This window comes from Lepisosteus oculatus, chromosome 5 (genome assembly GCF_040954835.1).
Source record: "Lepisosteus oculatus isolate fLepOcu1 chromosome 5, fLepOcu1.hap2, whole genome shotgun sequence".
Classification (NCBI taxonomy): domain Eukaryota; kingdom Metazoa; phylum Chordata; class Actinopteri; order Semionotiformes; family Lepisosteidae; genus Lepisosteus; species Lepisosteus oculatus.
The window spans coordinates 49859511-49887506 of NC_090700.1; the positions used below are offsets into that span (position 1 = coordinate 49859511).

A 27996-nucleotide genomic window follows, 5' to 3' on the forward strand; every position below is an offset into this window, starting at 1 on the left:
CATATGTTCCCCACAGGACTAAGTAACACTACCCTACTGAAGTGCTTTCGGAGTCACCACCCTTGGCCAGACCATGCACAGGACAGCAAGTCACGCTTTCGCTCTGACCCCCATTCCTTTGGTAATTCAGAAGCCATTTCCTCCCTGCAGGTGTTTCGTTACCATCATTATTATTCTTTTATTGAATTAATAATGATAATAAATGAGTTCATTTGTCACCTAGAGAAGGAGGAAAAAGCTGATATGTGGCCTTTCGAGAAAGCAGGATATTGCCTCTGATCTCTCGACCCATCCTCTGTTCCGGGATGGTTGTAGAGTTTGTCACTGAGGAGACAAAGGCCAGTGGATACCTCCAGCGATGGATGTTGTTTCTGGATGCTGTGTGTCAGCTCCTTACGGAGACACACATGGCTGTTGCAGATGTGTTTGAAGTACACTGTCAGAAAGCAAAGATAAAAGCGTTTGCCCAGGGCTAGACATACCAGGGCTTTGTGAATAGCAGAGAAGTGGAGGAGGGTATAATTTGTACAATAAAGTAAAGGCAGAAGAGTGTTTTGCCTTGAATTTGTGTTTAGGTGGTAGACAGCAGTGATGATGTGAATGGTAGAATGAAGTTTTGACACACAAATGAACAAATGTACTGTATGATTAGCTTTCATAATTGTAAGGTACTCAACTACTGGCATTTGTTCTTCTATGAAGCAAGAGCATGGTGGAGTGTCATGAGTCTGAAAGAGGGCACTAAGCTACAGTGATGTGATTTTATTGCATGAGAAACAATTGTAGCTCTCTGTTTTATGAGTCTGTTTCGTAGCAGTGTTGGGAAGGCGGTAAGGTTTGGAGATCTGAAAGTGGAAAAGACTAGGACCAGAGTGCTTATGTTTTGTGTGTGTATCGTACATTACCAAGAAAGATAGGCACCATCTTTTGCACCTTTGTCAGTAACTGACCTAATCATCTATACTGTCAGAAAATCAGGTATGATCCACTGATCCTGTTGTGTAGTGGTAGTGTCATCCCTGAGGCACTGTTGAAGTACTAGTAAATTGGACCAACAGCTCGCCACATTTTAAGGATATCTTCATGTGGTCAGTGATGTTCTGAATTGATACTGTACATTTTTTATATTCAGTGTGTATTTGATTAATGTGATATACCTCGCAAATATAAACATAAAGCCTATTAGGATCAACAGGCTGAGAGAAAAACCTTTCTGTCAAAGATGATGGTATTGATAAGTTATTGAGAACTGTTGTCCACTGACAATCCCATTTTGCAGTATCATTATTCATATCATTACAGACATTGTTTAGGGGAACAGGGGAGACCTTACAGCAAGTTAACGTCTAAGATTAGATAACATTATGGCAGGATATCCTTTTTTCTTCCACAAACCCTAATCTTGGAAACCATTTCCTCTTTCAGAGGCATGTATATTTTAGCCCCTCTTCTATTATTGTTTGAGCGTAAAGACTACTCATTTAGTGTGATTTAAAAATGAGGAGTCAGAAGGAATGATCCACCGATTGTTAATCGGTTATGTAAATTTGCTATTTGTACAGTTCAGAATGTTTATCAGACAGTGACACCTATGTTTTTTAACTTTTAGTGTGGAAAGAAGGAGTCAGAGAGCTCATAGGTTTGGCGGTAATTCTGAATGTGCTTGGAAATATTTCCGATTTCCGTTCTTTGGTAAAAAAAGGAATGCTTAAGTGGCACATACCTGTTCAGAAATAGCCTTGTTTTTCAGGAGAGAATCCTTCCTTCCTGAGCCTCCTTGTGCCTGCCTGTGTTTTCCTCCTATTCTTCGAGCCCTCACTCCTCTCTCTCCGTGCTTTCCTGCTCGTTCCCATCTGTGCCAGACACGCTGACAGACAAGACATCAGTGTTGCCCGGTGCTGACTGACAGCCTGCTGCTCGCTGACCTGTGCTGTGCACTGCCCCCTTCAGCACAGAACGGCCCCTGAACAAGAGCTTCCTCCAGGCTGTTTGTTCTGCTAATCAAGGAATCAAGAGTATGCGGATTTCGGTCTATCAGCATCCTGCCTTGCTACCCAGATTATCAGTCATCGAGTGATTTCATCATATTGGCCAATGTGCTCAATATCTTTCAAAGCATTTAAAGAACAGACCAGTAATTTAGAGATTTAGGTCATGAAATACAGTAGGTGCACAAGCCAAGATAGTATTGTGCAGAATTCTGTATATACTGTATAGGCAGTATAGTGGTGTGGCAGTTAGCAGAGTACGTGGGTCCTCAGGTTTTTTCTTTTTGGGGGCAGTATATTCTCCCTATGTCAATGTGGGTGGTCCATTTTCATCCAACCTCATAAATATATGGCGGCTGGTTTAACGAGCAAAATTAAGTTGTTTTTTATTAAATAATTAATAAAATAATTCACTAAAAATAACGCCACCCTAGAATTAAGTGTACTAAAAGGATTATAGAGTGTTCTGCTAAAATGTGGCCTACCCACTTGGCTGAGGGCTGACCCCCTGGCCACAGGATGAGGAGGCTGGGACCCCCATGCAAAGGGAGGAGTGACCAAGGGGCAGCTGTAAAGGTGGAGAGGAGGTGGAGGTGGGATGCAAAAAGATATAGGCGAGAGAGAGAAGGCGATCAAATACAGTATTTTTAGTGAGAGGAAATGATATCAGGAGTGATTGCGAATTACTGACAGCCGAGGCTGACTGAACTTAGCTGTTGTCATCCCTCCCGAACTTTCGTTATAGACTCCATTTCATGAGTGTCTGCTCTGTGATAGACTGGTGTCCCCTACAAAGTGATGCATGGTGGGCTCCGGGCTGTTGCAGTCCTTACCAGGAATAGGAGTCTTTTGATTATGGATGGATACCTTAAGCACAAAGCTGTTAAGACGCCTTGCATCATGGTACTCTTCTCACCCAATGCTTTTCCCACTGAATGCAGAAACAATTCTACAGTATGGCGATCTTTTACTGAATGTAGAAGAGAGTTTATTCTGACCGATATGTATCATGTAGCAGATAAAGTAATGTTTTAGCTTATAGAAGCATGAAGAGGATAAATATCAAGGATGGGTTCCACTTCACATGTTCAGTTTGAGAAGTGTGATGAAATATAGTGCATACTACAGCAATTCACACTGGCTGCTTATGTACACCTTTCAGAGATTCTGATCAACGTGAATTAAATTGCTGAATGAAAGGTGTATAAGTAGCAAAACTGTTATAATACACAAATTTTATTGATTTTTTCAAAGATATCCAAGACATTATGTGCATATATTAAGAATGCATTTATATAAACAAGCACAAAAAGCCGATACCTGTAATGCCACTTATTGAGCACAATGATAGATGAAAAAAAGGGAAATCACAAATTAATTTCATTATCTTTTTTGAGGTAACCTCATAAACAAACAGTGAAAGCATTTAGCAGCAACAGACAAGTTTTGCTCACTATCCTGCAGCAACCATGTGTTGATTTTACTGATGGTACTAATTGGTACTTCATTTGATCTGACAGCTCCAGTGTTTGCGAAGTACAAAGACACAAATAACCTATAAAAGACTACTTTTAAAAGTGGTAGGTAAGCCTCATAGCAGAATACTCCCTTAAATAGTACCAGGTGTTATTAATCTAACTCACAACTGAATAATAAGTAAGGCACAATGTCAGGTAAAAAAGTTAAATCACAAAAAGCCATTTCCCCTCATTCTTTGGTAGCCTTATAAAAACACTGCTTGAAGGCAGTCTTCTAACTGCTAAATGTTATCCTGCGAACCTGGTCAATTAGCCAGTGTGACTGAGCTTGAGGCAAGAGAAGGTATTGTTCCCATCAGATGAAGCATTCTTGTAAACTTAGCACTTGTAAAAACTCTCAGTTTCTATGCTCCCCATGTATGTTTATCTAAGATGTCTAGGATGCAGCTGTGAAAATTAAGCTCCTGCTAATACAGAAAATTTGTGATATGGCCTCATTAAAAAAAAAAACATCACTCTAAAAATAATAATAATTAGCATGGAAAAGTAACATGAAATTGTCCTTTTATCACAACCAAGGAAACTCAAAGGCTACAAAAGTTTCTAAAACTTTAGAACTGATGTACATGGTGGCTCCCTGCTAGCTCTGCATGAGCATAGGAGTTCAGTCTCAAAAACAGAAGTAAATTAGTATAATTGCCTGCAGAAGTGCTGTTTGAATCAAGGGTCCTTTCCAACTATTTTTGCTTCTAATTCTTTTGGGGATTTAAGAACAGAAATAACTTGTTTCCCCCCTAAAATAAAATCAGTTACTTTAGCTGAAAGCTCCTGTTTTACACAGGCATTTTCTATATTGCCCTTAATGTTCTTTTTCACAGAGTACTATCATTTTGTGAATACAATGTCTACTCTATATTAATTTAAACTTGATATTTATAAGATCCTCAGTTTTATAGTTTCTAAAAAAGCATATTCATTTCTACAATGGATCTTAAACTCAGCAATACAACCTCAAAACATGGTTACGTGATCTCTTTATTTTAAAGATTTAAATGTCAAAGATACAGTATGGTACTGGATCTATTTTCAAAAACCAAAAAGCAAAGCTTAAACTAGCAGAAACATATGTAATGTTACACTGAAATCCAATCCATTGACATAAAAATATTTTTTGTTATTAAACATGCAAAAAAAGCTGGAAAATGAAAGATTAAGTCTGTAAGAGCTAAGGGTCAGATGAATAAAAAAAGCCTCTGTATGAAATGAGCACTTCAAGGTTAGTACAGTTTGCAAACAAGTGTTACAGAGATTGTAGTATACAGTACATACCCCCTTGGTAAAATAATGCAATTAAACCCTAAAGGAAATTCAATCTGTACACCATTATAAATATTTTACATCAATTCCAAAATATTTGTGCCTAACCTTCTGTCAGCTGCTATTTGGTATAGAATCTCTTCTGCTTTTTTATTCTGCACTTTTAAATTTTTCAGCGCTTCTCCGTTTTTAACTCACAGTTTATTGCACAAGCCCTTATTCTATAGTTCACCATGGGAAATTTTTGAGCGAAGGTTAAAAACAATCAGGGGTTTCAGTGCAATTTTATACTATTATATTTGGAGGTTAGGTTTCAGCTGAAAAAAAGTCTGGAAAAACCAGACATGTCCATTCTGCTTGTCAGCAATTGTGCTGAAGAAAATTCCCTGAAGTGGCAAAGGTTCTCAGACCAGCACAGATCATGGTAGAGGGTTACTGTAACTGTGCTAGAAGGGCTACAACTAGACTGAATGCAGCTTCTGCCATTTGAGGTTCTGGACATAAATAAGCAGGGGTCCTAATGGGTTAAAAGTTAGGGTTAATATGACATATGTTCACAGTCGAGACAAAGCAGAGGCACAGGGGGGTCAAGTGATGTGCTGGTAGTGTCTGATAACGTGCTAGGATTTCAAAGCTTTGAACTTGTTACAACTGGTAGCTCACATGCAAATTAAAAGTGACACTAAAAACCAAGAATGCAGGAGAGAATAAACACAAAGTTATGTGGCACAGTCAGCCAGGTGGGTTTTAAAAGTAAATTACTCACTAAGATATCCTTAACCAACCTGCCCCCAAAAAGCCAAAAAACTCAGCAATATAAGGTTAGAGGAGAGAATTGTGTGCACGCTGGGCAGCAGAAAGAAAGGAAAACAATGTTACAGCTATGGACCCTTCATAATTCGTGTGGGAATAAGTGAGTGAAATTATGTACTACTTTCTTTGCAACATTATATTATTTTCAATGAGCCCCTGTAATACAATTCCATTGCTGCAAAATGAAATACGTCACTAACACTCCAATATGCACACAGACAGCACAGCACATTTTTTCTTTACATTTTGTTTGCACCTGAACACCTAGCTTAGTAAAGCAAATTTTTTTTGATCACATGGGGATGAGGAAACAAAAGAAAAATGCACCATCCTTATTTTTCTATCAAAAGCCAACCTCATTTCAGTTAAAAAGAAATGTACTTTGACATATCTGAAACTTCAAAACTGTCCCTGTGAGCTTCCGCCTAGTTGTCTTGAGACCACAAGCTGCTAAAAGATATATATTCTTCTGGGCGCAGGCCTGGAGTTATATTTGTAACACACTGAAAACAGGCCCAGTTGTGGCCAGCACTCTGGTGTCCAGCCATGTTATGTTTTGAAAAGCTTCTCTCAGAACACATCAAACAGCAAAAATGTACATTATTTTCACAGGTACGGTTAAAAAAAGTAATTTATCAAAGAAAGAATAACTACACAGCTCTGCCAGTCTCAGTACAATACATCATTCCCCCAGATTCATAAGTTTCATGCAGTCAATTTCTGAACTAATTCCATGTTACACCTTATCAACATATAGTTAAAAAACAGCCATTACATATCACTAATAACAAAAGTATCAGTTACCAGAATAACCATATTTTGGGGGGATTGTACAGACCTCGTCTCTGCATGTCCGTGGAACTGGCTACCCTGAGTACAATCATCTTGCATTGTAGCGTCAATACTTTGTTACTGTTTAATTTGTTTATCATATGCCAGCGCATGAAAACCATATACCCCTTATCCTCTGAATTTGTTATACTTCACTTTTCACAATGTCCCCAGTCACGCACACTGAAGAATTGAGTAAAGTAAAAAAAAACTTAAATCATCACAATCTATCAGTCTGTGAAAGCTCATTTTCTCAAAATGCAATTCTGAAAATCTGTAATTGCAATGCAGTGGATGACGATCCCCCACTTATGGATATCCATAAAAATCCATATATACATAATGAAAGCTAAATGATAACCAAATTCATTGCATGTCCAGCATAAGATTATATGTTACAGATATAGAAATGTGTTTTTTGGGTTGTACAGAGGACAAGGGTTTAAGGTCAAGCGATTAACATTTTTTTAGCTCACATAGCCTAAAACCAGGTAGCGAGCAAGGTGCAATTCTGCCCTCTAGTTGTGGAGGAAGTGCAGTGCAGGCAGCTGAGGAGACAGGTCTGGTGGGTGTGGTGCTTGGAAGGGTGTGGCAGCGAGAGTGGCTCTAATCTTCACAGCCCAGGAGCTCCATGCGCAAGGTGATGCGCTCGTGCCATGTCCAGGGGAGGACACGGAAGAACCTGGCAAAGATACTTGGCTCAAATATATTCTTCATGTGGATATTGTTGTCGATGTTGCCCTGGAACACCTGGGAAAGACCATAAGCAGTGAAGAAGGATGGGGGAAAGAATGAAGAAGGTGTAACTATAACAGAGTGGAGATGAAGCAATGAAACTACAAATGAAAATCTAAAACAAAAACCTACAACACTGGCAAGCTGGCTTGTTCCATTACCTACTTTACAGCTCTATGGAATTTAGCACTGATCCACTACAATTATATTACTTTACCTCACAAGTTGACCTTCCAATTCTGCACGTATTAACAATGCCCAAATGCACGGAGCACGTCTGAATCAGACTACCATTTCCTGTGTGTGGTTTGACCAGAGGCTCATCTGACTGCTGAGCAGACAAACATATCTGAACTCTGTCTCTTTCATCACACCTGGAAGCTGATGAGCCACAGGACAGTCTGGGATGATAATGAGTGCAGGACAGACTAAGGTTAAAGGTCAACGTCAAAACCCCAGTAACTGGAGCCTGCTGCTTCTCTCTTGTAGCTAATCTGTGAATCTGGGCACTAGGGGGGAGGAGGTCTATATCAAACCTGAATAAACAGTGTCTCATCCTCCCTTCCTTGGGAACTCTTGAACCACAACTCAAGCTGGTTTCTGTCCAGGAGATAAGAGGATCTCTTGCCCTATGAAGCGACTCCTTTCATCAGCTTTACTGAGCAGGCAGGCAGAAAACTAAACAGTGCAGATCAGCAAATACGAGATGACTCAGGCTTGACAGGTGGACAGATAGAAGAATCTCATGGGAAAGCTGAGCTGACTTCAGGAACCCAGAATGTTGTCAGAAACACAGGAGATCATCTACTACCAATCTCTGGGCTACAGCACTGCAACAGATTTAACATTGTAAATGTTCAAGAACTGCATATAAACTGAAAAAAATATAACAACTAATAAAATATAATAACTATAAATATAATAACATACATTTTTTATAAAAAAATATCATCCCAAAGTATCTAAAAGTGCATCCCATACACAAGGGACCCACTTCATTAATAAATGCAGCACCCATCTGGATGGACTTCAGGGAGCTGTAGCTAGGACATCCGAGTTAATACACATTCCCAAGAATGCTATGGGATCTTTAATATCCAAGTAGTCAGGCCCTGACTTTAATAGCTTGTTTGAAAGAAAACACCTATCAGCTATCATCATACTGGGTCTTTGAACCAGAGGCAAGAGCACCACTTACTGCTACCTCCAGACCTCTTACAGCAGCAGTGAGGTCTCCAATTCCAGTAAGGTCCAGGCAGAGGCTTGTTTAGCTTTTAAGATTAGGTTTCAAGGAGGTCAGAGACTGACATATAAGTATGGGTGTTTTAATAAACCAGGAGCCTTCCCATGGTTTCTTCAATGAGCCATAACGTCTTCGCGATTTAAAACATTGAGGTTACATTATGTTTCCAACAAGCAGACTGAATAGTAGCAGGAACACGAGTGTAAAAATCACATGGTGTGGTTAAATTTAAATAATCTGAATGGCAAAACATGGACGTTTTGCATATATATCATACAACAATGTCCTAAGTGACATCTTAATGGGATTAGGAAGTTCCCACTTAGTTGATTTTGCACTAACCTTATCCTTCCTCGTCTTTTCATCCTTGTAAATGGTCCAGGATTGTCCATCATCACTATAGGCCACTTTAAAGGATGACACAAACTGGACATTCCCAAAATCCTTGGCTCCCTGGGTAATTATCCCTGTGATTCGTTTAGGCGTTTCCAAGTCCACCTATAACATGGAGGAAGAAGAGACGGAAAATGAAAGTGAGAGAGAGGAAGCTGTGGCTTGGACAAACTTTTCCCATACACATACTTTTATAAATTTCTAAAATACAAACATTACTGATTCATTAATTATAACAATTTAAGATTTAAGATAACTCATTAATGAAGTAGAAAGGAAAGCTGCTTCACCCTGTTGAGAGAGAGAGAGAGAGTTACCTGCAGCCACTCGGATTGATTGTTGTTGAGTGCAGTCCAGGCATTGGTTTTGCCTTGTTTGTCAAGGCGGGCATAGTGGGGGAGCCAAGTGAAGGCATCAATTCCCCACGTGCGGAAAGCACTGGAGGCCGAGATCTGCCTGTCTGAGATCAGACGGGACTTCATGCCCAGGGGCTCAGAGCAACCTGCCGTGTTTAAATACACTGTGAACAAGACAGTAAGAGAGAGTGATAGACACATAGGGAGCACAAGCACAAGCACAAGCTAACACAAGCAAAAACAACACTGAGGAAACTAGCACTGTGGGCATGCGGTGTGGCCATCAGTCCAGTGGGTGGAGCGACATGAGACAGGCAGCGTGGTGCACAGTGAAGCATGCCTTGGCAGAAATCAGCCATGTGCCTGGAACACAGTGTCTGGAGTCTTCCTACAATTAAGAGGAACTGTCTGTATCAAAATGTGCAATACTGTGGCCCCCTTTGCCCGATACAATATTCTGTTGCAGCCTTATCTGTTATCTGCCACCTATTTAAACCAAAGGTACTAGCACCCCCCCACCCGTCTAAACAAGTTGGCCATTTGATTACGCCTGAACTTACTACACAACACTTTGGATCCAGTTATTCCTAGGCTTTTATCAAATCAATAAAAAGCGAACATTCACACTCTATGTTAATGATGAGCAAATCATTTCAACTATCTGTAGATTAAAACAGTGTAGCCAGGTTTAGTCAAGATGGGCCATATTTTGATAAATTATGTCTAGATGTGTGAACTCAAATGGAAAATTAAAGATATTAGTTTACAAAACAGAAGGCTGACCATGACACTATGCTGCATATGATTAGTTATTGTTTGCATGGACTCATTCATTTGATTAGTGAACAAACAAACATTTAAATGTAGAGTGGTCATTCACAAAGGATCATCTGTGAAAGGGCAAACGTTTTAGCAATGAATCAAACAATAGCATGATTTGACAAGCTTTTCAAGAGCACTACCACTATGGTATATACCATATAGCACAGAACTCTGTAGTTTTCATGTCAACTAATCAGAAAAATGTCTCTCTAGACGAGTTTTCCTGAGCTATTTAAGGATTTACAAGTCATGGGTTCTTGTGCTGTTTCTACTAATGAAATACGAATGTAATAGAGATAACATTACCCAAGCCCCACGTCCGTCTGCAAATTTAGTGAAACATGCAACACCTAGTTCTGGTTTATTTAAGACCTTACAACTTGGCAAACGTAAAATGGATCACGCTGCTTTACAATGAGAGTCATACAGGTTTTCTATGTGGTATTAATGCTGCAGATATGGACGTATTCTTGGTGAACTGGGCAATTCTCATCTTTTCAAAGGGTGCTCTGTTCAATCTGACAGACCTCAGCTCATCTTCCACAGAGGACTCAATAAAGAGAAAGAAAATCACTCACTGCGATACCGTCTTACAGCTGGCATTCATTTTCACACTGCCTGTCCAGTTGCCTGGGATTTGTTGGAAGGCCATAACGGAAGTTCCAATTTCCTCAAATGGTGCTTTTAAAAATGTATCAGCCTATTTTACTATCCAGACAATTTATCACTGACTATAAATCCCTTCGTGAGTGGGAGAATGTGCTATATAATCCATACATATAATTCCGTCATGATTTGGGAAGAAAACCTTAAGATAGAACAGCCCTCCAGAAAATGAACTGGAGGCCCCTGCTCTGACTGACATTTTCTTCCAATATCTGTTTATTGACATTTTCTGAAAGCTCCATTTAAGGTGCCGTTTGCTGGGAGGGCTGGCCGTGTGAGGAAACCCTAACTGCCCGCGACTGGTTTTTACCGTTTATCTCACAGCCCACGAACTCCATGCGCAAGGTGCAGGCCTGGCGGCACACCACGGGGATGACGCGGATGTACTGCGCCACGATCGGCGGGTCAAACAGGTTGGTCTTGGTGGTATCGTTATCCGTGTTTCCAATAAACACCTGGCAAAGCCAAAAGATTGATAGGATTAGTCTCCCAACCACCCTCCCACTGTTCTGTACATTTCTGAAACGGAGGCAGATTGGATGAAGGGCAAATTGTATCCTGGAGCAATGCATCTCGAACACTTTCAAAAACCATCCATCATCAGAAAGCTGCTTACTCCTGACAAAACCTTTCTTCGAGTGTTTAACAAATGAACGCAATAAATCACATAACTTCTACACATTTTGTTTATCCAGTTAATAAATCCTGTCTTTTACTGTTCCAGAAGCAAACACTGAGGACAGCACTACCAACACAATTCCACTTGTGTTCACCTTCCGCTGGATGAATCCAAGGTGGTCCTGAACTTAATGAATTTTCTCACCTTGTCTTTCCTTTGCCCCTCTCCTTTGTATACTGTGAAGGCCTTGCCATCGTAGCTATATGCCACCTTGAAGGACTTGATGTATTCTGCAGTGCCCATGCGACTGGCACCCTGTGTGATAATCGCAGTGAGACGCATCTTCCTCTCTAGGTTGACCTGGACATAGCGATGGCAAACAACAACACAAGTTCACAAAGAAAGAAGATAATTGGTCGGACCAGTAAACCAATGAAGGCACATCTTACCTGCTGCTGCAGGCTGCACTTCAGGTTATTTCCTATACCCAAATTTTACCAGACTTCAGAGATTCTTAATTCCTTATTTCTCCATTCTTGGCACAGAGAAAATGTAGTGTTTTCCTACCCATGCCTCCTATTAACAGACTTCAAGCATTTGCAAAACGCACTAGTTTACCAACCACTTCACTTTTTAAAAAAAAATAAAATCAACCAAACTAGCACCCTCCCAGGCACAATTCTCTCACCTGAATCCAGGGGTTCTTGTCATGGGTAGCAGAGGTCCAAGCATTGACCAGACCCTTGTTATTGAGACGGGATAGCTCCGGGCCCCAGCGCTGCAGTCCCAGGAACCCGTAATGCACAGAGGAGGCCATGATCTGAGACTCTGCGATACCCCCCCCTTCCATCCCAAGCATGGAGATGCAGCCTGTAGACCATGCAGAGATAATGCAGACAGCAGTCAGACTGGGAAAAGCCATATTGAACCACACAAAGAACAAAGCATTTGCTTTAGAAAATAGTTCTTTATAATATGTAAAGCAATCGGATCAATATGGAGAGACATTACTTGAAATTACTTTGACATGCCCCACAAATAATGTTTTCAGCCTAAAGCAACATCAGGAGGTCAGCAAATTAGAGCAAAAGGATCCTCTCCAGGACCTTCAAAGTGGTTTTTACTCACGTAGCTGACAGTACTTCCCAACGTAAGGCGAGGGGCACTTGCACGAATAATCACCATCCAGGTCTTGGCAAGTACCTCCATTCTTGCAGGGCTGGCTGGAACACTCGTTCACATCTGGGGGAAAAAGACAACTTAATGTTCACAGAGGTTCAGAGTCAAGCTTATTGCTCAAATCCAAGTCACTTATCACAAGATTTTTTTATTTTCTTTTTAGGGGGTCATATTATTAAATATATTACTACACAATGGCAAAAAAATGTCACACCACAAACAAGATGGGTTATAGATGTAATGCAATTTGAAAAAGCCTATCACAAACAGCAATTCATTTTCTCTATATTTCTTTCTAATTCTGTAGCCGCTTTTAAGTCCACAAAAGGTCAGAAGAGGTCTTACAAAATGGGTGGGAACAGGAAAAAGTTGTGGGAGTAAGATGCAGAGGATCAGCTGCTCTGAAAAAAAGCACAAGATCCTGAAAATGTGTTCCACATGCCTAAACATCAGTGGGAAGATATATCCCTCCTACCGTCCTGAATTTGCCTCTCTCCCAAGTTGAGATATTTGCGAGGGTTTGGAATTCTACTTTAAATCTCACCTTTAGACATCACATGGGATAATTACCCCTTAAAAAAGCACCTCAGTAGTGGTTTGCAGTCTCGGGCTTCCTGGCCACTCACAATAGTAGATCTGGAGGGCCTGGGCAGTCTATCGGTAGGCATGAGGGCAGCATGAAGGCAGTACAAATTAAATCCCTGGCTGGGCTCACTGGCTAATTAGCGGAGTGATTGAAGTCCAGAGACTCACAATACTGTGACTGTATCCATTCCTGTCCACCTCCTGCCTGCTGCAGGTGCTTTCCCAAACTAACAGAGGTGATGACAGGGGGCTTGCCGAGAGGGGGACAGAGGGGAGTCTGTGTGCTGGCAGTCCCTTACGAGTTCCACAGAGTCACAGAGCCTAACAGCACCCTGTGAAGCAACAGATTCAACCCCAGCCAAGGTCAACATGCACTGGAAGTGGGAACTGGCTGCTGGGTGGTGGAAATGAAAAGACTTTTTTCCAGACTACTCTGGAATCCAAAAACAGACCGTTATGGAAAAAAACAAACACAGCTAATGCATGCTAACAGTCGTTAACAAAAGTATATAGACCAAAATTTACTACAGCCTGGGAAGTTTCCACAAAGTGCATCATACTGTATAAAAAAATATTTTAAATTAAAAGTCATGCTTGCTTTTGTAAAAATGTATTTGGAATGCGGAGACACAGAAAAGCAAGGCTTTGTGAATTCATTTAATGAGTAGGTGTACCTGCTATACACACACATATGCAGAAAGAAAACATCTGCTGTACCAAACAGCTTGAGAAGACCTCATTGCTGTTACCACCCATTTTCAAATTCTTAAACAGTGAAGCTATAGATGTTCGGTCGTTGTGTGCCATTGTGTTTACGGGCTGCAGATCTCTGTGGAGTCCCTGTGATGTTCTCCAGGTTCTAGGAGGAATGCAAAAAGCAGCCCCAGGGAATCTGTTACATGTTGCCAGGCAACAACCCGACACCTGAGGGCCTAGACATTCCCTCTCGTTATCAACCCTAATTCCTCCTATTTTTGAAAGCAGCCAGGTGTGCAGGTGGCACACCAACACCTTGGCAAACCACAGATAAAGACAGCCTGTTATCCTTTTCGAGTTTGGGTAGAACCCCAGAAACTGGGGAAGTAGGGTGGTAATGTCACGCTAATTCCAAACGCAAGAGCCAGTGTCAGGCTAAATGAAGGTATTTAGGATTTCAAAATGGGGGAAAAAAAAATAGAAGAAAAAACATTAAATCAAGTGTGAGGTGCAAGAAAATGAAACCCAATATAAAGTTTAAAAAAGTTTAAATATACCACATGTATGTTTCCTACATGTACAGTATGCCTCCTGTCACTTGTAATCTTGTTAAAAATAAGCCGTCAAGATCTGATTTTTATTTCCATCACTCTCAGGTTTTTCCGTCGCTGCTTCCTTTGCTTAGTTCTGCTACACAAGGTGCAGCTGCAAGCTGTCTCACCCACAGACAGACAGAAATGGACTAGGTGCCTGCACCAGCAAACCAGTCATTACATCCCCAGGGACACTTTGAAGAACCCTTTCATGGTGGAGCTCACAGAGCAAGCTCTGGTACAGTACTGACCCCAGCTGGCCTCTCCCATGCCTCCCCAAACTAAAACCACAGCTGTCTTCTACCACCACAGGAGGAGGCCATGGGGGTGAGCTCCACTGCCCCTCATCACAAATTGCTCCCATTCCAAGATGAAGCAGAGAGGCCATATAGCAGGGCCTACACACTGATGGTTTTATAAACAAACACATAATTGTACTTTCAATTCAGAGTTCTTTAACAGCTTTGTTTATTAGCATGATACCTCGTATAACGAAATCCTGCCTTATACTAAAAAACAAATATACTATAAAGAATGTGCAACAAAAATACATTTTATATTTAATTGTGCAAACTTTCCTCAAAGACCCAGTCAAAGCATTAAATTGTACAACCTTTTAGCACCTTTTAAAATCAAATGTTACTTGATGTAGTTTCTTCAATGTCCACTAAGAGGCACTGCTGCCCTCTACTTGGAATTCCCAACACAAGATACTGAACTGTGTGCAGCTCGAAAATGCATCAAGCTGAACTCTATACAGTAAATTCATACAGTCAAGTGTCAATAGCAAAAACTGGGCCTTAGGGTAAAGATCATTATGTAATTGATAATTAATTCCGTGAATAATTAAATAACTGGCCTATATCCCATGAGACCCTTAACCACAAATCCATTCTGGATAACTCTGGCTGCACTATTTACAGATTTTGTTTAGTATTAACATACAGTTAAGTATTATTAATATTAAATGACACTTTAACACTCTCCTCCTGATATACTTGTTTATATCTTAAGTGCAAAAAAAATGACCTTCTAAAATTCATTTTGGACAGAGACCGATTCATTAAAGATGCCCTTATCCTGGGTGATTTACAATGAATAGTTTCTCTTATGTGTAAGCACACAGAAATTTGCATTGCTGGCATCTATGAAGTAAAATATATATTTAGAGCTCAACCAGGGCTACACTAAACACCTCTTCAACATCAGTATTCCCCGAGATGTTTATGTACACTAATCTAAAAGACTGACATTGTGCATGAGCTCCAGTGCCTGCTGCTGTTGTTTTCTTTGCATTCTGTTTACCATTAAGAGGATTGGTCTTTCTACAGTCTACTCCCACCCACTCAGTCATCCACAAATGCCATACTGCTTGAGATATTTAGGCTTTAATTGAGGTCAGAGCCGCTTGTTTGTGTGCAGGTCCTTCCAATACTGAAGTGTTTATGTCTCCCAGGGCCTTCTGGGTTGATCACAGAAATAAATGGTCCTGTGAGGCAGACTCAGGGGAAAATTCAGAGCCCCGTGCCTGGGGACAAAAGGAGAGCGATTATACTCAAGAGTCAGTGTGAGGGAGGAGCTGAAAGAACCCACAACAGTGTGAAAAGTGGAGAGACTCGATGTGCAAGTTCTACTGAACGAGACAGGCAATGTATTTGTTAAAAAAAAAATGAAGAGCAGCAGTAAAACCCATGGGAACTACAGCTGTTCTCCGAGCACACCAGGCGGGATATATTCCAGCACTGTCTGCACCAGAGGCAGAGGCAACAGAAGGCGATTAACCCAGCACACCCACTGGGGCTAGCCTCCCCCACTGCAGGTGCTCAATACTCCAGGGAAGCTTCTGCCTTTTGCCAGCTGTATTTCCTTCCTTATCCTGTCAAGAGGCTCAAACATAAAACCATGCATCTATCCCCAGTTTTACAGTGACTCCAGCAATGACCTGACCTCGAAAAGATGCCTATATTATGGATGACACTCCCATTTATTTTCCAAAATGGGGAAATGGCTCCCGGGCAGATGGATGCAAACAAAGTACACTCGGACAATGGATCCAGCAACCTATGTGATCGTATTACTTCTCCAACACAAATATTATGTCCTCCTGTGCCTCCCTCATTAATATGTTATAGCATATTAGAAGCAAGGTCTGCAATTGCGATTATGCATTGTGCATCAGAGCAATGGAATTTTTGCTCGTTTAATGCCAGCTGGATCAAAAGGATGTGTATGGCTGAAATCAATATGCAGCAACATGAGGATGAAGAAATTAAAAATCACCTTGTTACAAATCTGAGAATAATACGGAGCTGTGAAAGAGATGACCTGTCAGCATGAGAGCATGCATCCTGTAAATCTAACTGCAAAGCCTGTGTTGACTTTATGTAAGGCTTTTACATGAAAAAGAAATAGACTTGACACAAAGAGCAGTCCCACACTGTAATATCATACAATACAGTCCATACTGTTAAGAGCCATCATTTCCAGACTTGGGGAAGAGCCTTGCAGCATGTTTCTGTGTGCATGTTACCGATGAAAACTGGTGAGGGAAAGGGGGTGGAAGCCCTGACATTACTCAGTCCATGCCAGCACCCCAGGCTGTAGGTTCAATAAAAGCCCCACTCTGTATGAAGGATCTGGGTTTATCACAAGGAACAAAGACCAGCCATTGTGTTTGATCAGAGCAATGATGCTCCTCAAGAGCCACATGCCTCCTATTCAGCATTGTTCCTGATTTGGGCTAATTTATCTTTCAAAACAATCTTGGGTAAACAATTTGCAATCTGTGATGTAACCAACGTGGCGATAAAAATACTAGGACTTAAGCTTTGCAGTTCAATCGAACTCAAGAAGATTAGAAACCACAAAAGGCAACAGGACCAGATTATGTAATCTCTAAGAGTTGTTGAGCAAAATTAAGAAGCTGCGGTTTTGTAATCGGCAAACAAACAACAGATTATATTGGGTGAGACTAAAAATGTGAAGAATTCCAGAGCTGAAAGAAAAACTTGATATACATTTGGTACACATCAGGCACCAGTCTTTAATTCAACAAAACAGTAGTATCCAGGCTGAATGCATTAATACGTGGGCATGCGGAAGTATTCTTTGTGCCAGGGTAAAAATGCAACTCAGGTTCTACTCTTCCATAGAGCATTCCAACAGCATACGTATAATGCCAGTGCAGAACACAGTCATTACTGCATTGTGCACAGGATGGAAGTCCTGCACCAGGGGTTACAAACCCTGGTCCTGGAGTTCCACACACCTGCTGGTGTTCATTCCAGCTCTGCTTAATTACCTAAGTGAAGCTTAAACTATTAGTAAGTAATTAACTATTATTAGTAACTATTAGTGAAGCATCTTATTAGTAAGCTGCTTGTAACATTTGCAAGTATTTATTTCCAATTCAAGAGCTTGGCATTTCAATTCAATTTAAGAGCTTGATGTAAATTATGAAAAGCAACAGTGCAAAATGCTAACTCCAGTTGGTTAAAAATCTGAAAACAGTCACAAACTCAATAGTGCAACTGACATCTTGGCTGAAGTAACAACTGACAGGCATGTGGCTCTCTCCGGGATTAGGATTGGAAACCCCCATCCTATACATTTGACTAAGTGAACAGGGCATGGTCTGGATCTCTCCACACGATCGCAAATTCAGCACTGCAGAAAGAACAGCAGTCTTGAGTAGTAAGGTGAATGTGGTAAACCCATGGTTTTCTGACAATGCCGTGTACTGGATGTTCACACGAACTTCTCTGGGAAGCTGTCTTGCATACTTGAGTGATAACATCAGTTGCAGCATGTGCAGTATGCCGAGTTGTGGATTTCCTGCTTGTTGGATGTACTATAGCGAAGTCTGTGGTGTATGGGGACTGGCTGAGCTGTCAGCAGTGAGTCAGTGTATACCACAGGCAGCCCTGTCGCCGACTCACACACTCTGCAACACCCCAGCCCTTGAGACACTTGGTACACCACACTCCAGAAGCCTGCTGCCTCACTTCCTGGGGTATACTAGAGGAGGTACAGGGCACACCCAGAATTCTGCAGAAAATTTTATTCTACACACATACACACATTGGTTCCAACAAAGGCTGTTAGAAACTATAACTGGAGATTTGATACATTTGATATCACTTGATCAAACTTGCCAGGGGCTCACAGAACAAGAACAATAGATGTTATGCTAGAACTGAAACATCCATTATGAAACTACTTTAGACTCGGGAGGGGATATGAAAAAGCTATTTGGAAATTAGCTGTTTTGATATACTGAGCCCAGCCATCTACATTGGGGAAACAGGAAGGAGACTCGGAGACCGCTTCAGAGAACACGTCAGGGCTGTGAAGATTAAAGATCTCTCCAAGCCCATTGTTTCTCATTTCACCTCTGACGGCCACGACCACTCTAATCTCTCCGTCTGTGTTCTCAAAGACGGTTTTCCGAACTCATACATCAGAAAGACCACCGAAACTAAAATTATTCTGCAGCTAGGATCACACATTCTCCCTTCCCTTAACGACAGATTACTGTTCTTTTAAATATTCTCCATTCATTGGAAGTTTCATTTCACACCTCTCTGCACCCATTCTGACTTCACACCTCTTGATTGGCCTCTCTTTCTGTCCCCTGCTCCCGCCTCTCACTCCTCCTCCCTCTCAACCTTTGTTCTCCCGCTACTTTACCTTTGCCTACTGCCCTGTCTCTCTCACACCTGAAGAAGGCTCCACGGCCGAAACGTTGTGTTCTCTTTCTTCTTTTTTTCAGCATGGAATAAACCTATTACTTGTTCCTTTGCAGCCTACGCATGCTGACGCAGCTACCCACCTGAACTACTACTGAGGACATGGTATTTCTATTACGATTCCTATTTTTATAACTACTCTTACATATTTGGAGAGGTTTAATGTAGCCCGATCCTATAAAAAGTAAAACTGTTCTAATAACACTCCATTATGTCTATTTCAGAAATTACTGTTAACTGTACATCTTTCAAAACAGGGTTGGGCAACTCTGGTCCTAAAGAGCTGAGCACCTAAAGATTTTAGAGGGATCTTTCAGTTTCAAACTTGGAAATTACAGCTTTCTTACCCACTTATTGGTTCAGTTAAGTCACTAAGCTCTGAAATAACAACCAGGAACAAATGCACCATGTCCTGGACCTAGACCATTTGGGGAAGCAATGAAAACATATACGGTTAAAATCTTTCTAAAACTGAAAGGCCACATCTCTTGCACAGAGATAAAGAAGATCCTTACTGTTCTGGCAGTGAACTCCGCTGTAGCCCGGGGGACACTTGCAGATGTACTCGCTGAACATGTCCCCACGCCGGGAATGGGTGATGACTTCACAGATGGCATCGTTGTGGCAGGGGTTAGGGTGGCACGGACCTGTGGGGCAAGCATGCATTCTGGTATCAGAGCCTGCTTATGTGGAGCAGCACCAGACATTAAGAACAGATATTGGAAAAAACATTTCCAAGAGGTATGGAAAAATCAGTTTTTTTAAATTTTGAAATCTGTACTTCCCCCTCCACCCCCAACATCTGTCAACAGGAATGTTAGATTTTTGCAGGTCAGAAAGAGAGAACATAAAACGAAACATAAGATAGATAGATAATACTTTATTAATCCTGTAGGGAAATTATATGCACTCCGCAATTGTGTTATAACCAGCAAAAGCATTTATCTCAGTTCACCATCTTGTACCAGTTGTTTTTTCTGCTTTAGTTCCTTTTCTAGACAAGTTTTGTGCTCTAGTATGTCAAACAGCCGAACACAAACCTCTAATAGCTCCCCCCTCCCACTGTCTCATCCCCTCCCTCCCGGGCCACAGAACAGTCCAGAATTACCGCTCTCGGTCTCATTGCACACTTCTCCAGTGAAGCCATCGGCACAGATACAGATGAAGGGGGCGTCGCCGACCTTCGTCACACAGGTCCCTCCATTTAAACAGTAGTTCACCTCACAGTAATCGCCTGAAAAGAAGTCAAAACAAAAGAAAACAGAGAAAGCGGTTAGTGCGTGGAAGCCACTGTGCCTTCTCTTTCCGTTACTGACTGTACTGTATATTCACAGCACCTGCATTACATTGAGTTGGACAGGTGAAGAGCACTGGTGACAAGAGAAGACACCAGTGTGGGCCTGCAATCCTCCGGTATGGAGGAGATGAAGCTTTTTTAACCTGCTCCAGAGGGATTAAAGGAAGCTGTGTAAATGGTCAGTGCCACTTCCTGAGTTTTTAAAATCATAAACCTGGCAAGTAAACTGCAGCTATCTGTCCATGTGCACTCCATGCTGAACAGGCTAGCAAAGGCTGCACTGTTGAAATGCAGGGCACCTGTAATGGTTGCCTAACCTGCTGAAGCAGCTATCGATGGACAATGGGCAAATAACTCAGCCCAGATATTTCTGTCAGATCTGTGTATTGTTAGCTGGAAAAAAAAGCTACACTCCTTGTGAAATCTAGATTCTGTGTAGTCATTTCCACATTGAGACAGTAATCTATAAGGTATCCAAATGTAATTCTGGGAAATCGTGAGTCTAAATCATGACAATTGATTAAATTCATCTCAAAACTCACCATAGCTCATCAAGCTTTTAAAATTCTAATGGTAAAACTATTTCATTTTGTCAAAGGAATCTGCAAGGTAAAACAGTTCAACATTCACACACTTGAAAAAAAAGTAATAGGGCCAAATGGTAATTACTTAACATCTGCCCCACCCTTGAAGAATAAAGCAATTGACTACAGGAAGTTCTGAAATTGTCAGGCTGGAAAAAAAAAGTGAGCTATAGAAACATGTTTTTCTTTCCCTGACTTCACCTCTTTAATCTAAATTAGCACCTCCCTATCAGTGCTGCCCTTTTGTAAAAAAAGCACCTAGTATGAACTTGCAAACCTCACATTTGGTATCCCTACATCTCAATTGGGGAGAAGAAATGCAACATCAGACTCTCCAAAGTCAAGCATTTCCCAAGCATTTTTTTCTTGCTCTCCTCTTAAATATCACTTATTAATAATGCATGTTTTATGCATTTTAATTCTTTTTTCCTGGATTTTTTCATTTCACACCCTTTTGACCAAGGCCCTCACTGGATCTCTGGATGGTTGCCCAGATTAGCCACCCATAAGGCCAACCCTGCTCACCATAGATCACACCCCTGGAACAGGGTGTTCCTCTCAGCACAGAGAAACACTCATGGCAGAAAGATTCATGCCTCAGGAGTCCACTTCAGGCTCCTTAGCCTAATAACTGGAGCGAGGCTAACTTAGTGGCAGCTGTTAACACATGTACACTAGCCAGCTGAAGCAACACACAGCTCAGCGTTGTCATTCTCCTCCATCCTCACCGATTGCCAGAAGGCCCGTCTCCCAGAAACAAGTGTTTACTACACAAAGGTCACTGAAACCCAGTGAGCTGAGCCGATACAAAGTGTGCCTAATGCTACTAATAATTCTAAGTGAAAATTACAGGTTAAAACATCAAATTCCATAGCGTTATCCATCATGACTTCAGTTTCTCCCCACCTGAGAGAATGGAAAGCTCCCATTCTCAGGGAAACATGTACTGTTGACCTGATGCCAAAACAATCCCCAAAATAAAGCTATGCAATTTGAATGGTGACGTCTTGTTTCCTTCAATAAATGACATGGGCTTGATTTTTTCACTATTTCCCTATCTGCTGCCAATGAAATGTTATCACAAAGACAAGTACATTCAGAATCTAAACTGTTCTGCACCGTCATCATCTAAACTTGGCGGCACCAAATATCTGCTTATCTCGTGGAATTTTAGATTGTTTGTTTTACAGGAACTTTCCCTACTCAATTACATCAAGACAGATAGATACCTTATTTAGCAAAACAAAACTTCTGAAGGCCAAGGTCACTGTTGTTTAAAAAGCAGTAGATTGTGCCTGTCTAAACCAATTATTTAATGCAAAACTCCATATCCAATTTAACAAGCAAACCAAACATGGGTTTTGTTTGGACAAAGAGTTCCATATTTTGTGTGAACAGCTTTTTAAAGACGGACACGTCTTCTTGCGTCCCATGTTAAATCTAATTACTTTTTCACATTTTTGAGGCAGTTAAGCAGCAAACCATAGAATGTAAATCTGTCTTTCAGAGAAACCCAAGCTAGATAATCAAGCCATTTACAAAATATCTGCAATTACAGTAGCCTCAGCAAGCTGTTCGCCACCGTTTAGACAGGTATTCCGTCTCACTTCACTCTTCAAGGGTTAAGGCCCCTTCATCCCCAGAAACTCATTGTTGCTTTTGTCATTCCTGCAAGTTTATTTTTTAACATCTAGACCGGATATCATATTTGAACTGAAATTATGCTGTCAGACAATCTCACCTTCTCACTTCTCCTTTTCACCCAGCAGCAGGGCTTTTATTACTATCCACTATTTTATTATTTTGTTAAACCACCTTCCAGTGTTAAATGGACTGCAGTTCTGGGTCTAAAGTAACAAGTGAGAGGGTTCCCGTGTCCCAGCATGTCACACTTCCCCACTCACGTGAAAAAGGCAACGAACCAATTCTAAAAGGTCAAGGAGTGAAGCAAGATCTTTTACTGACGTAAAGTGTTTTCTTTTCTAGAACACGAAGGAGTGGGAGGCAGAATAAGCAGATTAGAGTTGCTGAGGGCTACAATGCAGAATCTGTACATTCTTGAAAAAATGCTTTTTGCTGAGGGAAGTCATATGGCTTTCAAGGCCATGATCCTGTGAGATTCACTTCTGTTTAACAAGAAAAAGTGTAGCGGACGCACACAGAAATACAATTAAACGATATGTCAAATATTGAAATTCAGCTCATAAATGGTTGTCAAATATCAAAATCCAGCATCTTCATCAGCCATTAGCAATAATACTGCAGGGACAAAACAAAAATTTTAATGCTGATTCTGGATTGGACAAACACCAGTTTGTTTCCCATGGGCTTTAATTTGAACTACATTAAATTTAATAGCTGAATTCACTGAATTGTTGAACAGCTACTTAGACCATAATCAAATAAGGAGGAGTTTTCAATTATGGCAGTTGAGCACACTGGATCTGTGGGGATGCATGTCCTATAATCAACATTTTTCCTGTATCAGAACTCATTACAGAAATGCCACCTACTGTAAGTGTCTCCAGACAACAGAAACATATCCCAGGAGTCTTCCTTTGGAGGAAGGAACAGTGATTTTCTATAAGAAATGCCCAAAACCTAATGATTCGTGACTCATTTTTTATATTTTAAATATCTGTCATTTTATGGAACAGTCAGGTCAGGCCAAGACCAATCTAAGTTACATTGTGTGTTAAAATTGCATTAATAATTGAATTAAAATGATTTGCAAAATAAAGTCAGAGAAGATTTAATGTTCTTTGTCCCCCACTATCAATACTATTTTACTTCCCAATTTAGTTTAATTATTTTATTAACTATTTCAATGAGGTCCCTATCTTAAGGATGGACCAATGATCAAGAAGTTACAGAAGCCATGCTCAGCTAACCGGGGTTTGTGAACTGCAAACCATTTTCAGGGACCTAGAATGAAGCTTGCATAAGAAAGATTTTCAGAATGAGCTTATGGTTTATTGAAATACTGAGGCATTAACACAGACATTGAAATGGCTTTGAAAACTTATTTTCTAGACCGGGAATCTGAATGAGGAACTTTTGAATGTGGGACTTAATTTATGTCATTTGTTTTTCAATTCCCAAGTACAGAATTGGCATCAAAGTGTCGTAGGATGAGGACATCAATAGGTAGGGAGGCTTTTCATCAAGCTGATTAAAGAGAGTCAGGGGAACTCATTAGAGCTATAGCCCGAGTGCCAGTGAAGTGGGTACCTGTAGTTCTGTTGTCGCTGTCACATGGCAGCAACATGACTCAACCTTCCAAAAGCACAAATGTAACCAGTCTGATAATCTTTTAAAGGGACAGGCCAACCTATGGATTGGGTACAGGAAGAGCTCGAGGCAGGCTTTCGATAATCTTCAGGCAGAACTCCAGAACAGCACAGCTATTTGCAGCTAAAAATAAACCCAGAAAACAGTCTTAGAATTAATCAGAGCTGCATTACAAAAGTAATTTTAGTGACATGCAGGATTAAAAAGTATACATGACAAGTAAGGACGTTTTGTAAAATTATAGCTTTCCCTTAAAGTTATGGAGCCTATAATTACTGTTAATCTAGATATTGTTTTACAGGTAATGTAGTACACAATTGATTGAATGCTAAAGAAATTACACATTAATGTGTTGTGCTGCCAACTTAATAATTCTTGAGCTGCAGACAAAGATTGGCAGCCCCATGGAAATGCTGTGGCAAGATATACAGTACGCCTGTAATGCTTTGTGAAAACCTCTTTGCAAACAATAAAATCAAGAGGCCAATGCCAAAATACATTGAGTAAAAGGTGTATGCCTAACATTTTCCAAACTTTCCAATAAATCAGGAGTTTATGCACTTGCCCTAGGAGATAAATTTGATATCTGCAAAGATGCTGAATCACAGGACATGTCTTGAACAGCAACCTACAATTTCAATAGGATTCAGTGTCAAAACTTTTCCAGAAAAGAACAATCACATTAAAAGTACCCAAACTATAACTAGCAGTACAGCTGTGTGAAAGGAATAGTGATGGTTGTTGCCATATATGATGCCAAAAGAGACAGACAGACAGCTTTAAAAAGGGAGAGGATCACTTCTGCGCAGGAGTGAAAAAAAACATTTTGCTATGGAAAGCTGGATGGGAAACACCCTTATATTAGAAACAGCTTACAGAAACAAAACTAAACGCTATGGCCGACACAAAATACCTTAATGCAGTGTCTAGTGTTACAGGAAAGACCCAAGGAATGAAAAAGCAGAAAAAAAGTGCTTAGCAACCTTAAATCAGGATAAGCATAGTCACTTTAGCATTTAGAAATAAGCACACAGTCTCCATAAAGTACAGACAAAGTGCAGAGCACAGCCGCCAGATGGTAACTGTAACAAGTAATGAGACAGCATGTAACCCATGGAAAACCATACTCATAAATTGCGTGTTAATGGTTGTGCTGTAATTAGCCTCTGCTGCCTAACTGTCCGTTTATTCAAAGATATCCAAGTCCTTTTCCGGCCTCCAGATGTACAGAGGCACAAAGAACTGCATCAATATCTTGTCTGACCCTTTATTCATGCAGTTTAAGACTTTCAATTTAACTGAAAACACTGCATAATAACATTTACTGTACAGTACAACTCAACATCATTAAACTACTGTCCAGAGGATGTATTGTTATCAAGCAGCTCAATATGACTAATGTTCACCCTTTCAGATCCTTCAAAAGAGTTCTTCTTTAAGAACAGTGTTTTATAATTTTTTAAATCTTCCATTCCCTTAAAAGCCTAACTGGCGTTTCCTTCCGGTGTTTTTTTCTTTCCTCTTTTGGATACCATTTTCCTACCCCTAATGACATCCTAACTGAGTTCTAGCAAACATCTTAATGTTGGAGACATGCCGTGTGATAATTTCACGAAGAGTAAAAAACTTGGCACACTTCGAAACAGGTCTTTTTGATCAATGACCAAAAAGGAAAATGTATTAAAAGTCCTTTTTGTGGCAGACAGTCGAACTTCAGGTCACAGACAGCCTTCACAAGGTTACATACAGCTTATCTGAAAAGCCCTGCACCCAATGGTGACTGACAACATTTTATGACCTTCGAAAAGACAGCTACCAGACAGTTACAAAAGTGAAATTAACAGCATGTTGTCTTATTTTCAACAAAAGAATCAATACTTAAAAAGCTGGAAAAAAAAACATTTCCTTTGTCGTATTCAGCAGCACAGGAATGTGTGGATACGCTTGTTTAAACCTATGGGGGTTTTAAGAAAAGTGTAGATGCCTTTTTAGGTTTACAGTGGTGTGGGGGAAGACCATCTTAAGAAAGAGTTTACATGGAGGAAGCAGTCATTAGGCTGTTTTTGCTTATTTAGTTGCTAACAAACCCAGAAGAACCCTGTCCCATCTCTTCCACACGCACTGACTTGCGTTTTATAAGAATGGAAAGCAGAACAGAAAATCTCAGCCTGCTGTGAAATTCAAGTTTCAGTCCCCGCAGCCGACCTGTGGGACACCTCAAAAAAGAGCACTTCTCCCTTTTCCTGTGGACACGTAGACTTAAGGGTGTCAGAAGAAAAAAAAAGGCAAGTACAAAAAATTAAATCAGACAGGCATGAAATAATCAAGATGCAGTCAGACTAGATCAACAAGGCTTGTTTCTACTTTTGAGCTTTGTTTACGAGAGAGAGAGCAGTACTGTTTTGTACATTTTTTGCCTTTTTTTGGGTGTAGGGAACAATTTGAGTAATGTCTGGCTTTTTTATTTTTCGTTATATATAAATTCCCACAGAAACATGTAATGCGGGAACGAAGCGATGACTTTACCGACTGCCCAAAGCAGTAAATCAGTGATGGCATGTGCCCAAAGAGAGCTTCGTAATACGCTCCAGCCCGTTGAGATCAGTTTGGCCTTTACTGAGAGAAGTGCAGCAACTAAAACGGAAAGATGGACACGAGCATCTCATTCATTCTGATATCCAGAAGAATTTTCGAGTGTGCATTTTTTCTGTCTCTATCATGTGAACAAGTACATTAGCCTGTTTATTACCTCTGAAAGAATGCCCCTAAATGAATACAGTACATGTCGATATACAGTAAGTATGGTCTGTTCCCACGGACCAACATCTGTCCATTCTTAAGGCAAAGTACATTAATCAAGTGGGATCGCAGTGCGATCCAGCACCGAGACAAGGGAATTGAAAACACTCGGATACGAGAGGGATAGATCACCACCCATAGAGTTCAAGAGTAAAAGCTTTTATCCTTTTCAGATACAGATGCGAGATGAGAAGGACGCGAAGAGAAAGGCAGTCATAAAATGTCAGTCTAACAAATTTCGTCATTTAAATGACACCTTTGAAACTCACGCGAAACATCGTACTGATACCTGCATGAAAACAAACAACTCTTCATGCTTCTTATATATAACTTCACCAGCGATGTTGACGTTTTATTGATAAAATAAATATAATAAAATAATAAATGGGAAAACTTTTTAAATAAATAGAAATGTCAAAAATGGGGGAAATACCGAAGAAAAGCCATTTGAACAATGCTGCAACAATAACAATAGCAATACCTCGATGTTCCTAAATTTATGACGCACCGCGACACCAGTCATCACTATTTCAGGACAGCTCGGTGCCCAATAACTAACAAGAAAAAAAAAATCAGACTTACCACTCACTGAGCCAACAGTACAGAGAAATAAACTGGCGGCTAACAGAAGAGGAGGGCACAGCATGAAGCTATGAGTTCTCATATTGTGGAAATTCCTGTCTTGTTTTCTTTGCGCGACTCCAGAAGCAAGTTTGTGTGCTTTCTTTGTGGATACAGATCTGTGTTTGGTCTCCTTCTGGCACGGGGGGTGTCACAATAGCTGAGTTTGCGGATTAGCAGCAACACGTGTGTCTCTGCCTCTATCCAATTAGATCCTCTTAGGATAATAAACCCTGCCTAGGGACGCAGAAAAAGGCTGTGGCGCGGCGCAGCGCATCGTCACTACCGTAGTACACAGTGAGATAGGGGGACCGAGCGGAATCCTTTAATGTGGAGCAGTAG

General features: G+C 40.7%; 1 protein-coding gene across 2 annotated transcripts; it reads right to left on the reverse strand.

The window, feature by feature from the left end:
• Positions 1–3208: 3208 nt before the first annotated feature.
• On the reverse strand, positions 3209–27867 carry mfge8b (milk fat globule EGF and factor V/VIII domain containing b). 2 transcript variants are annotated; one of them, XM_015343298.2, is made up of 10 exons: positions 27616–27867; positions 20171–20296; positions 19578–19709; positions 12390–12503; positions 11950–12131; positions 11466–11621; positions 10953–11097; positions 9116–9300; positions 8748–8903; positions 3209–7177 (listed from the first exon to the last, which is right to left on the reverse strand). In XM_015343298.2, exons 1-10 carry the CDS (start codon positions 27695–27697, stop codon positions 7034–7036), a joined length of 1422 nt encoding a protein of 473 aa, XP_015198784.2. In that variant the 5' UTR covers positions 27698–27867; the 3' UTR covers positions 3209–7033. The 2 variants fall into 2 exon arrangements, with proteins under 2 accessions (XP_015198784.2, XP_015198783.2); XM_015343297.2 differs by having other exon boundaries at positions 9116–9318.
• Between the last annotated feature and the right edge of the window lie 129 nt (positions 27868–27996).

What these genes read in the sequence shown, in the direction of transcription:
- mfge8b (XM_015343297.2), bottom strand. Translation starts at nt 27,697, where the DNA reads ATGAGAACTCATAGCTTCATGCTGTGCCCTCCTCTTCTGTTAGCCGCC. An exon ending in ACAAGAACCCCTGGATTCAG is followed by an intron (nt 11,622 to 11,949) that starts GTGAGAGAATTG and finishes CGCTATGTCCAG; the next exon opens with GTCAACCTAGAGAGGAAGAT. An exon ending in CGTGGGCTGTGAGATAAACG is followed by an intron (nt 9,319 to 10,952) that starts GTAAAAACCAGT and finishes TCTTGTTCACAG; the next exon opens with TGTATTTAAACACGGCAGGT.